General features: G+C 48.8%; 1 protein-coding gene across 1 annotated transcript in view; it reads left to right on the top strand.

Moving 5' to 3' along the window:
- The window catches only part of Madd (MAP kinase activating death domain), a 40,834-nt gene that overhangs the window by 18,154 nt on the left and 10,349 nt on the right, over window positions 1-12,331 (top strand). Inside the window, exons 21-29 of the mRNA XM_023710576.1 lie at window positions 1,329-1,382; window positions 2,268-2,368; window positions 3,576-3,659; window positions 3,893-4,051; window positions 7,036-7,138; window positions 7,634-7,696; window positions 7,930-8,050; window positions 8,124-8,229; window positions 9,696-9,883. Of these exons, the coding sequence (XP_023566344.1) occupies window positions 1,329-1,382; window positions 2,268-2,368; window positions 3,576-3,659; window positions 3,893-4,051; window positions 7,036-7,138; window positions 7,634-7,696; window positions 7,930-8,050; window positions 8,124-8,229; window positions 9,696-9,883 (979 nt within the window). The remainder of the gene's footprint in view (window positions 1-1,328; window positions 1,383-2,267; window positions 2,369-3,575; window positions 3,660-3,892; window positions 4,052-7,035; window positions 7,139-7,633; window positions 7,697-7,929; window positions 8,051-8,123; window positions 8,230-9,695; window positions 9,884-12,331) is intronic.

Here is a 12,331-nt window from a genome sequence, read left to right as displayed (position 1 = left end):
CTCCGCTCTGGGCTGTAAACTGATGATCATCCTGGTCTCTGAAGGCAGTTTTTCCTTAGCCAGGAGCTGACTGCCAGGACTCTGCTGCTTGGTGTCGTGTCTGCGGCCTCCACTTTCTGGGGTCAGGGCCTCAGAGCTGGAGATCTCCACTTCAGCTCTTCTCTTAGCCCTTTCTCTGCTGGCTCCATTAGCAGCATGCTTGGGTTGTGTTTCTCTACACTCTCTGGAGTCACCTTGGTTGGGCTTCCTCTCCCCTTGGCCAGAGTCATGCAGGCTGTCCACGTACATCTTTTGCTGATTTCTGGGTCCCCAGGCACTCTACTTAGCTGATGCCTCTTCCTCATAGCCACTAGCCATTGCCTGCCTCATGGCCCCATAAATGGTGATGAGGAACCAGTTCCCTTTCCAGGGCACTCCGTTTCTCTGGCCAGCATTTTTCTGGAGGCAGGTGACCCTGCTTTCTCCTCTCCTGACAGAACATTCTAGAAAGGGAGCTGCCACTTGAGGCCTCCACTTTTTGGGGTCAGGGAGTTGTAGTCCTGTACCTGCCCCCAACTAGAAATGTTTGGGCCAATCATGTCCCCTCAGTTCCCTGTCTCTTCTAGGAAATGAGGAGGGCCTGCCAGTAAACTCAGGGCCCTTCTAGGAGCAGAATCACTACAGTTGGAATCCTCTCTGCTTTGCCCTGTGAGATGCTAGTCTAAGCCATTCTGTGTTCTTTGTCACTTCTTCTGGAAACATGCCCAAGCAGCTGGCTAAGTGTGGGTCTCTTGGTAGGGCAGGCACTAGTTCTGAGGAGGACTTGTTCTCTGGCGAGCAGTAAATGGGGATGTCAACTAGCTCTGTGCAGCCGTTGAGTCCAAAGTGCTTGGCTGAAGGGGACAGTCATCTCTGTCACCTGGTGTGTGTCAGGACTGCTGTTCCCAGCTCCTTGAGCAGAAGGCTTGGTCTGGTGGGAGTTCCAACTGGTCCCACGTTCCATTCCATTATGTTATGTTACGTTACATCATGTGCTCTTGAGCACCAAGTCCAGGCTGTCTAGGACCAAGTTCCTAAGGTCAGAGCGAAGAGCTTCCTGCAGGCCCTCCCATGATTTCTACTGCTGTGTTGGGGTCTGGTTTAGAATTTGAATCTTTAGTTCTGAGTTGGGGGAAGGCCTTAGATGTTGTGGTTCTTGCCCCCATGCCCTGTGAAGACACTTCATATCTCTTGGTTGGTAATCCTGTGCCCGAGACACAGTCTACTTGGGTGGGTGGGTGTCCCCTCCACCCGTGTGACCAGCCTCTGACTCTCTCCTTTTTCTCCTGCTTGCATTGCATCTGGGGTAGAATTGTGGAACAAGCACCAGGAAGTGAAAAAGCAAAAAGCTTTGGAAAAACAGAGTAAGGAACAAATGCCCCTTCCTGTCCCCAAGTCTCCCATACCTGCCAACTCCCCAGGTCCAGTTGGGGCAGTCTCCCTGCTGAGCCCCACCCCAAATTTGCTCTTGGGGGGTATTTGGCCTAAAAGCAGGTAGGTGGTGTATGACTTCTAGGCGTACGGCTTGTAGGCTGCTTCCTGCTCCGCCCCAGCACACAGGGTGTCTTGGAGAAATCCCCCAGACCTTGGTGGGGGAGGCTTTGCGGATTGCGGCACCCCTTTTGGCTGACCGCTCCCCACCGCCAGGAGGCCTGTGGGCATAGTTGGCAGAGATGGTTGCTGTCCCTCTGTGTTGAGTCTGTAGCTGCCCACCTCTCTGGTGGCTTGCCTAGGCATGCTTTCCTGCTTCCTGTCATCCTGTCCTTCTGTCATACCATTGTGGGGGTGGGGTAAAAGGGTGGTTGTTAGGGTTTTCGTCCAGTGTAGCTGTTATAGGGAATGTGGGGCGGGCATTTCATTTCTCTTTGGGCCTAGCCTTTCCTAGCTCCTTTGAACATGATTATCTGGGAAGTGCTAACGACCTGGGGACTTAGGTGGCCTGAGCTTCAATGAGGCTCTGGCTCCGGAAGCCATGGAGTATGCATGGGCTTCGGTGGAATATTTCTGTTCTAGGGTGATTTACTCAGCATCTTCTCCAGCTGAGAAGATGAGTCCAGAGTCCCCTGAGACCAGGGCTTATCATTTGTTCTGTTTGGTTCTTAAGGCACCTGGGTCCCTCCTCCACTGGGTCTGGGTAATATCCCTGGAAAGGTGACTGGGACAGGGCAGTGCTGCTGTCCTACTCCCTTCTCCAGCTACCGTTGCCACAGCCTCTGTGTGCTGAGTGACAAAAATCTTCCCCTTCTCAGGGCCGGAAGTAATCAAACCCACCTTTGACCTTGGTGAGACAGAAGAGAAAAAGTCTCAGATCAGCGCCGACAGCGGTGTGAGCCTGACATCTGCTTCTCAGGTTTGTGACAGCTTTGTTGAAAATCAGCAGAGTAGGGCTGGCCAAGTAGCTCAGCAGATTAAAGCGCCTGCTTAGACAGATGCAGGGGCCCCGGAGTTCGAGTCCAGGGCCTGCTGTGCGCACTGAGCCGGCAACTGAGACTGGGCATGATGGTGCATAATCCCAGCACTTGGGAGGCTGTAAACGGGAGGATCACTACGAGGCCAATCTGTGCAGTGGGACCCTGTAGACCCTATAGACCTGTCCTAAAATAAAAAGGAGAACAAATCAGAGTGCTGTCATCCTGACACTCTGGGAGGCTGAGATAGGAGAATCACAAGTTTGAGCCCAGTCTGGGCAGTTTAGTGACACGACATGCCATGTCTCTAGATGAAAAAGCCTGAGGTTGTAGCTCAATGTGAAGATCCTGAGTTCAACCCTTAGTATTGCAGAAATAAAAAACAAAAGGAGAAAATTAAATTTGTTATCACAGAGTACTTTAATGGCCCTAGGGTTTACACTCAGGGCTTTACACAGGCTACCTGAGCCCTCTGCTGCTAAGCCACAGCCCAGCCCTCAGGGTTTTGGTTTTGATTTTTTTGAAAGAGGGTCTTACTGTGTAGTTCAAGCTGACCTTGAGCTCACTTTGTAGCCCAGGCTGCCCTCAAACTCACGGTGAGCCTCCTACCTCTGCTGCCCAATTGCTAGGATTACAGGTGTACACATCACACCCAGCTTCAGAATACTTTTAAGTTAAGAAAAAGTGAAAGAAGCTTCAAAACAACGTAAATACCTGGTAATGGAGGAATGGTTAAATACCATAGATGGAGGTAATACAACAGTGTCTATTAAAGGTGTTTTCAAAAATTTAGTGACGTGGAACGATGCAGTGTGAGCTATGTGCACTGTGACTCTGTTTTTATTTTTAAGTTGTACTTGGAAAAGATAGAAGGGAAATATACTTTCCTTGGTGACTTGTGGCTTGTTTTTACGTCCTTATTCTTTTATGTGCTTTTAACAGTGAGCTCGTATTTGTTTAATGAGTTTTCTTTCTTTTTCATTGTGTATAGTATACTATTTGCTATTGAGTAAAGGAACACATGACTCATGACCTGTCTCAGGGCTGGATCCGAAGGGTGGGCGTGGGAAGCGGGAAGGGACAGTACTGGGGAGGGCAGCTGGGAGTAGGTGACACTCCCTACTGTGTCTACACCGTGTCTTCTTGCAGAGGACTGATCAAGACTCCATCATCAGTGTGAGTCCAGCTGTTCTGATCCGAAGCTCCAGTCAGGATTCTGAAGTTAGCACCGTGGTAGGGGGCACCACACTGGCATTGGTGGGCGGGGTCGGACCCCAGGCAGGGGCTCCTTCTCTCCAGAGGCCGTTCTCAGCCTCAGGATAGAATGGTGCTGACGGAGCTGTGCACCCGTCCTGGGCCTCTCTCTGGCTTAGAAAGGCGCTGGAAGGCTCTTGGACACACCGGGCTGTGGGTAGCAGAGAACCGCCTCGCCTGGGCATGGCCCTGACCACCCCGTCCCTTTCCAGGTGAGTAATAGTTCTGGAGAGACCCTCGGTGCGGACAGTGACCTGAGCAGCAACGCAGGTGACGGACCAGGTGTCGAGGGCAGTGCCCACCTGGCAAGTTCTCGGGGCACTTTGTCTGACAGTGAAATTGAGACCAACTCTGCCACAAGCGCCATCTTTGTAAGCTTTATTTACTGACACAGGAAGACTGGTTCTTCAACGGGGGAGGGACGTGGGCTAGAGAAGAGTGAGAAGTTAAGAGACAGAAGGAAAAGATGGGGCGGGATGTACCTCTGTTGTAGAGCACTTGCTGAGCATGTCGATGGCGCCGGATGCCACTCTGAGCCCTGCAAGAAAATAAGACAAGCAGAAAGGGATGGAAAATGTGTCTTAAGGCTTTCTGCACAGTCATTTGGCTGTGTGATCTTCTGAATTATGGGCAAATCAGGGCCCTGTGATTGGAGAAGGGCGTCCAGTCCCCAGTGGTAGGAGCAGTAGCTGTCCAGCAGTGCCGGGCCACATGCAGCTCTTAGGAGGTGCCAGGCTGCCTATAACTGCGGACTCCAGAGGCCCCTTGACTTGTGAGCCCAGTGTGTTCCCGAGGGCTGGGTGTGACCCCGGTTGTCAGTCGGAGGCTCGGGCTCCTCTACACAGCCTTGAAAGTATCTCTCCTCTCTACAGGCAGATCTCAGTGTCCTTGGGGAGGCACTGGCCAGGATTTCTCAGTTAACCCCATACAGGAAAAGGTGGTGTGGTGCTCCTTCCAGAGCCCTGTAAGGCTAACTCTGTACCTGAGACCATCTGGAAGCACACACGGCCAGAATTCGCGTTATAACTACAGGCTTTGGTTGTCAGTTAAAACTTCTAAAGTTTCAGTCATGACCCAACTTGTTTGTGTGTCAGGCCATCCTAATTTGAGGGTCCACTGTAATTGAGTTCTAGTCTGGTCTGTACTGTGTCCAGATAGTGCTTGCAAAGTGTCTCACTGTAGCACATTCCAAACTGTTACGTGATGTTTCATTCATTAATAAATACCTAGGGCCTGCAAGCAGGGGCTGGGGGTTCCGTCCCCGGGCCTGCCATGCTGGCCCCGCCCCCGGGCATGCTTAGATGGCAGCTGAACTGAGCGTGGTAGCATGTGCCTGTAATCCCAGCACCTGGGAGGCTGTGAACAGAATCACTATGAGTCTGATCTGGTAGTGAGGCCCTGAACACCCTGTGGACCCTTCCCTAAAAAATACAAAAACAAAAACAAACGAAAAAAAAACTAGGAAGGGACGTACAAGTGCCAGATTCCATTGCAAAGGCACGCGGTGGCGTGGACATGATCCCGCTTGCAGGCAGCTGCTCTCTTCTGGTGGGTGGAGAGCAAAGCCTGAGGGAGCAGAAGCTTCTCCCGCAGCCACCTGATGTTCCCTTGCTGCTGGGGTGAGTGTAGCTGGGCAGCTGCTGTGGGCCTGCAGCGCGCAGGTGGCTGTGCCAAGGCTCTGACCCACTCGCCTCTGTTGGCAGGGAGGACAGTGGGTATTCGCCGCAGGAACTTATCTTGGTTCTGTGGGGAGAATGGAAGATAAAACGAATTAAATCTATTAACAGTGGTGACCAGAACCTTCTGCACACATTTTCCTTCCCCAGAGGGAAGATTGGGACCGGGGCGAGGGTCAGGGTGACTCTGAGTCAGCGTGGGCGGTTCCAGCCTGCGCATCTCTTTCCCCCGGCACATGTCTGCTCTGCCTGTAGAGAGGAGTACCGTCCAGCCAGTGCTGCTCTTGCAAGAAGCCTTCCAGGTCCCAGTCTCACTGCTCTCGTGCAGGGGAGCTTTGGGCAGCTGAGTTGCTGAGAGCAATTGCCTGAATTTCTTGGCTCAGGAAATGCTTTTTTAACTAGAAGTAGATTAAATCAAGATGGTGCACTGAGCCAGGTATTGGCTGTGATGCAGGAGACTGGCTCTTAGTCACCCTAATTAGGTTCAGCCCTGTAATCCCTGACCGGGGGCTTCTCCACTGATCGTGGCCTGCAAGTGCACGGCACTACAGTGCAGCACCTACCTTTTCCTGAGGTGAAGTCTTGTGTGAATCAATAGAAATGGCCAAGGAAGGTAGTGATATGCCTCCCTAGGAAATGGAAAGCGGAAATTAATGTCTTTAATTCAGTTGCCAGCCCTGTGCCAGGCACCATTAAGTGCTTTTTGTGTGTTTTTCAGTCTAACCTTTTGGGTTTTTTTTTTTTTTTTTTTTTTTGCGGAACCAGGGATTGAACTCAGGCCCTTGCGCTTGCCAGAGAAGCGCTTATTCCACTGAGCCATCTCCCCGGCCCCCAGTCTAACCCTTATGAGCTCAGCTGTACAGTGATTGCCTAGCATGCACCAGGCCCAGGGTTCTACCCCAGCACCTGCAAAAAGTAATGAAATCAGTATGAAAAAAATTTTTTTTTGTATTTAATACAGAGTTTACAGGGTCTCACTATGTAGATCAGACTCGTAGTGAGCCTCCTATTTACAGCCTCCCAAGCACTGGGATTACAGGCATGCACCACCAGTCTCAATCTCTGGCTCAGTGCGCCCCCGGGGTAGGGCCGGCATGGCAGGCTCAGGGATCAAACTCCCAACCCCTGCATCTGCCTAAGCAGGTGCTTTAATCCACCGAGCTATTTGGCCGGCCCTCAGTATTAAAAATTAATCCTTAAAAAAGTTAATCCTTGCCTTATGCTTGTAAGGTAGGGATTATAGCCTTTCTTTTATAAATGAGTAAAATGAATAAAATTTTTTCAGAGAAGCTAAGTTTTGGGCCAGAGCACAAAGCTGATAGGAGGCCAGGATTTGAACTGGTTCACTTTGACTTCAAATCCTGTTTTTCTACTGTGTCAGACTACTGCAGAGAATCAGCCTGTGGTATTTTTTTGTTTTATTTTGCTTTGCTTTGTCTTAAGAAAATGCTGTACAGAGACTAAGGAGTAAAGATAAATCAACGGAGAAACTTGCTAGCTTGGGTTTGGAGGCGGGATTGTCATACTGACTCATCATCAGGTCCCAGAGGCAGGCGGCAGGGGGCTAGGGCTGCACAGTTGCTGAGTGGCGGCTGGCTTGGGAGCCTGGCACCGAGGTGCTTGGTTTACTTAGTCTCTTCATCATCTCTCGTGTCACCAACCTGCCCCTGTCTCTCTAGGGTAAAGCCCACAGCTTGAAGCCAAAGGAGAAGCTGGCAGGCAGCCCGGTTCGCTCTTCCGAGGATGTAAGCCAGCGGGTCTATCTCTATGAGGGACTCCTAGGTAAGATGTGGGCCCAGCAGGCCTCTTGACTGAGGAAGCCGGGTTCAGCCAGGGGAGAAGGAGCTGCCAAGCTGCAGCTGCTTGGCTTTTGTAATCTCTGTGCTGATGTCAGATACATCATTTTGTGGTTTTTTTGGCGGAACCAGGGATTGAACTCAGGCCCTTGTGCTAGCCAGGCAAGCGCTTATTCTACGGAGCTATCTCCCCGGCCCCTGTTTTTGTTTGTTTATTTTTTGTTTTTGTCTTTGTTTTTTTGTGGAACTGGGGATTGAACTCAGGCCCTTGCACTTGCCAGGCAAGCAGTAATTCTACTGAGCCAACTTCCTAGCAACACATCGCATTTTTATATCTGAAGCAGATGACCTATGAGGTCTAAACAAGCAGTGGGTGAGAACTAGATGAGACTGGACTTTGGTGTTCACCAACAGCGCTGTCTTTCTGTCTTCCCTTCTTCCCTTTCTTGCTACCATGATTCTTCCCGCTCCAAACTGGCAGGAAGGGACAAAGGATCAATGTGGGACCAGCTAGAGGATGCTGCTATGGAGACCTTTTCTATAAGTAACCACCTCTCTCTGTGTGCTGTGCTCATGCTACTGCTGGGAGGGACCAGGCCTCCCTTGGAGGTGTCGGGGGCTGGTGGCAGGAATACTAGATCTGGGGTAGAAAAGTTGATGCTTCCTTTTCCTAGAATTTGGAATGACTCCCTTTTATCTGAAGTCTACACTTTCCATGGGGCAGCTGTGTTTTTCAAATGTTAAGTAAGCCCCTAAAAAGAACTTTATTCTCCCTAGGCAAAGAGCGTTCCACATTATGGGACCAGATGCAGTTCTGGGAAGATGCGTTCTTAGATGCTGTGATGTTGGAGAGAGAAGGGATGGGGATGGACCAGGGTCCCCAGGAAATGATTGACAGGTATGGAGCTTGGGACGCTTACACGGCTCTGCGGCTGCACGGGACACCTGGCTCAGGCCTGTCTTTTGCTTAGGTACCTGTCCCTGGGAGACCACGACCGGAAGCGCCTGGAGGATGACGAGGACCGCCTGCTGGCCACCCTGCTGCACAACCTCATCTCCTATATGCTGCTGATGAAGGTCGCACTGGGTTTCTGTATGTCCGGCTCTGCCGAGGCCAGCAGGATGAGGCTTATTCCTCCTGCTTGAGTCTGGGGTGCTCGGGAAGCTTACAGGAGCTCCCCTCCTGACTCAGAGGCGAAGGCCTCTGTTGGCCCGTGCAAGGTCCTTTTAGCTGCAGTTGCCAGACTGGTTTTGGTTATGGAAGCTGAAAGATAAATGATCATTTCATACTATTTATTTTGAACTTTATATGGGCTTTCTTTGACAAGTTGTTTCAGAATGTCATAGAGCTCCCCAAAGAACCCAATAAGTTATAATTATATTATTACTTAGAGTAGTAGATTCTAAAACCCTAGAACATTTTTCAACATTCATTCATCATTCTGAATGAAAAACATTCAGAATTTTTCAGCACCATCCCTTTATCATACAGGATTTCCTGTAAGAAGAGCTCCCAACATCAAATGTCTATTCACACTTGTTACAAAGAAGCCATTAAAAAGCATATAAATTATATTTTTTTAAAAAAAGAAGAACTCCCATTATCAAAATAATGGTGAGTTCTTGTTTGATTTGGTTACAGCTGTGAAAGAAGTAAGTTGCCAGGTAGAAGAGTCTTAGTCTGAAAAGGCACATGTAGCTCAGGAGCGGGGGGCAGAAGGGAGTCGCTTTGAAGCCAGTGGCTGTGGTGCATACCTGTTACCCCAGCACTCAGTGAGCTGAGGCAGGGGGATTGTTGGGAATTCAAGACCAGCCCAGGCTACAAAGTGAGCTCAAGGCCAGCCTGAACTGCACAATGAGACCCTGTTTCAAAGAGACAAAATATTATAATATAATAATAATAATAATAATAATAATAATAACAATGAATAAAAAGGGCTGGAGATGGAGCTCAGTGGTAGGGCACCCCCGGGTTCCATCTCTCGGTATCACTGAGAAAGATGGAAAGATAGACACAGACAGACAGACAGACAGACAGACAGACAGACAGACAGACAGACCAGCGTGCTGTTCTGAGAAGGAGCCCTGAGTTTCTCCTGCTGCTCTCCTGGCCTCAGGAAGTGCGAAACCATCAGCTAAACACAGAGAAGGCCCTGCAGGCTCTCGTAGTTTGCTCCATTTTCTGTCTACTCTGTCATATTCCCACAGCACTGGCTGACCCCAGCTGGGCAAGGTAACGATCCTTAGCCCGGGTGGCACCTGGCCTGCAGTTGAGTCTCATTGTCGCCACTCTGAGTCACTGTTTCTGTGAGGAGCCCTTGGGCAATGCTGGGGTGTTGCTTGGGGTGGGCAGGTGAGGCCCCGAGTCCCACAGAGCTGCTGCTCAGAGCCAGGCTCCCGCCCTGCCACGAGGGCAGTGTGTGCCCTCTCAGCTGTTCTGGTGCCCAGCAATGTGGCCTTTCAGGGTTCACTTCTGGGTAGGGGGAAAGCTTGTTCTGTCCCTCTTCTGGTCTCTATCTCAGGCCTCTCCCTCGGCTTTGCAGGTGAATAAGAACGACATCCGGAAGAAGGTCCGGCGCCTGATGGGGAAGTCCCACATTGGGCTTGTATACAGCCAGCAGATCAATGAGGTGCTTGACCAGCTGGCAACCCTGGTGAGCGGAGCTGGGCCTCCCCCACCCCCGCAGCAGCTGCGGCTATGGCAGAGGCTGCTGCAGGGCTGTATTGCTGGGTGGGACATGTCAGCCCTAGTTGTGAGAATGAGGCTCCAGCCCTTCTGTTCCACACTGGGGCACTGTACTAAAACTGTCTAGCATAGTTTGCTGTGTGATCTGTGGACCCCTGAGGTGCCACAGGTGAAAACTCTTTTCATAATGAAATTAAGATGTCCCCCTCCTGAGGCAGGAGGATTATTGGGAGTTTGAGACCAGCATGGGTTACAAAGTGAGTTCAAGGCCAGCCTGAACTGCATAGGGAGACCCTGTCTAAAAAAGAAATAAAAGGGGTTGGGAGATAGCTCAGCTGTCTTAGTGCCTGCCTGGTAAGCACAAGGACCCTAGGTCAGTCCCTAGTAATGCATGTCCCACCCTCAGGCACACCACTGAAACCAGGCGTGGTAGCACACACCTGTAATCCCAGCTCCAGGTAGGCTGAGCTAGGAAGATCACTCCAGTCCAAGCTGTGTAGGGAGACCTTGTACCAAATAGTCAATAAAAAGATTTTTAAAATAAATAGAAAATAAAATAACAAATAAAATCAAATCCCCACCCCCACCCCGCTTGACATGTACACTGGTGCTGCTGTCTGCCTCACCTCCACACAACTTCAGCCTGAACAACCAGCTTCCTTTTGAAAGGCCCAGAGGATGCGGTGCAGCCCTTGTGTGCGGCTCTGGTCATGACTGTATGTCCCTTTAGCACTCTGTGGAACAAAATTGGAATTATGTGAGAGCATTTATGCCATAAACCACATATGGTGTTTGGAGGAAAAACAATATATGAGAATTTGAGTGGCAGGGTGACCCCATTGCCATTGTTCATGGGACGTATCATTTTTTTTTAATTTTTAATTTATTTTAATTTTATTGAGAAACAAATATGAATGAGTTTCAAAGCTGATTAATAGGACAGTTTCGATAATCAATACATTGTACATTGTTATCTTCTTAGTGGTTATCCACAGTACAAGAAGCAGACAGGATATCCTGTCCAAACACTATTAGTACACCTCTTTCTTCTCATTGAATTAAGCGAAAGTAGCTGTATGTCTATCATAACTATTTCGTATATATAAATACAAACTGATCTTTCCTTTGTATCCCCTTTTTTTTGTTTAGTCCTGTCAGAGGTGAATATTCTATTGGCATCTAAATATTATAGGTGTTTGAATTCAGCTAAACAATCCAACACTGTCCAGCAGACTATAGTAGTGGGTTATCCTCAGAAGTTATTGACTTGAGCCTTTTGCAGCTCATCGTATTAATATAGCTTTACTTTATATACCTCGTTTTTATACTTTTCTGCTGGATGGTTAAGACCAGGATAAAGCAAGACCTATATAACAAGAAATGTAACTTTTGTATCTGATAAGGTCAGTCAAGTCCCCTCAGGATTTATCCTGTAGCCCTGTACTGCACTTTGTAGATCCTTTGTCAGTGTCAGCCATGAGGATGAGTCACGGCCATTGCTTGATCAATTTGCTCTCTGTGAAAGCCTAAGAGAATGTTTTTTCTCTCCATGGGACGCATCATTTTTACTTGAAAGAATGACCAACAGGCTGCGGCTGTCCAGGCTTGGGTATTGAGCAGACCTTTTCTCTAAAGTTGATAGTTGAGCCAGTTTTTTTAAAGAAAATACTTGACTGGTATTTGTTGCCAGTGATAAGATTTAAGCTTCATAAAACTAGAATTTTGGAAGATTTTCAACCTTGAAGCTTTGTAATCTTTTAAGATTTTTAAAATGATATTTAAATATCAGTGAATGGGTTTTTTAATTTTTTTAAAAAAATCATTTATTTATGTATTTCATACAGAGTCTTGCTACGCAGCTCAGACTCACAGTGATCCTCCTGTCTCAGCCTCCCCTGTGCTGGGATTTCAGGCACCACTATGTCCAGTTTCAGTGGCCGGCATGTGTACCTGGGGTCCTGGGGCTGGTGTGGCATGTATACTGGGGATCAAACTCAGGTCCTTGCACTTACCAGGCAGGTGCTTAGACTGCCAAGCTATCTCCCCAGCCCAGTGAATGGGATTTTTAACACTATGAGGTATGCCAACATACGAAAGTGTTTTCCAAATACAGTGATGTCATACATTCAAGTGTGGGTGAAGATGCCTCAAAATGTCAACTAGACCAGTGGTTTTAATGTAACAGTAGCAAATATTCACTGATTTGTTTTTAGATTCCACCTTACTTTAAGATTAGCTGCACCTTTTTGAGTTCTGGTATAGTGGCAAAAAAGAGAAAAGTATGCATATTTATCTGAAAAGCCTATTAAAGCCCTCCCCTTTCCAGATGCCTGTCTGTGGAGTCAGGTCTTCTTCCTGTATCTTCCTTAGCCAGAGCAACAGGTTGCACGAAATTGAATGCAGAAACATGAGCAGGCAGCTGTTTTCTGCGGAGCCAAGCATTAGAACGTTCCGCTCTTCATTTTGTTGTTGCTGTTAGAGAATATATATATA

Source organism: Octodon degus, unplaced genomic scaffold, assembly GCF_000260255.1.
Source record: "Octodon degus isolate 3935 unplaced genomic scaffold, OctDeg1.0 scaffold00018, whole genome shotgun sequence".
NCBI lineage: Eukaryota > Metazoa > Chordata > Mammalia > Rodentia > Octodontidae > Octodon > Octodon degus.
The sequence above is the reverse complement of the archived record's forward strand: the minus strand, read 5'-3'. Positions and strand labels throughout refer to the sequence as shown.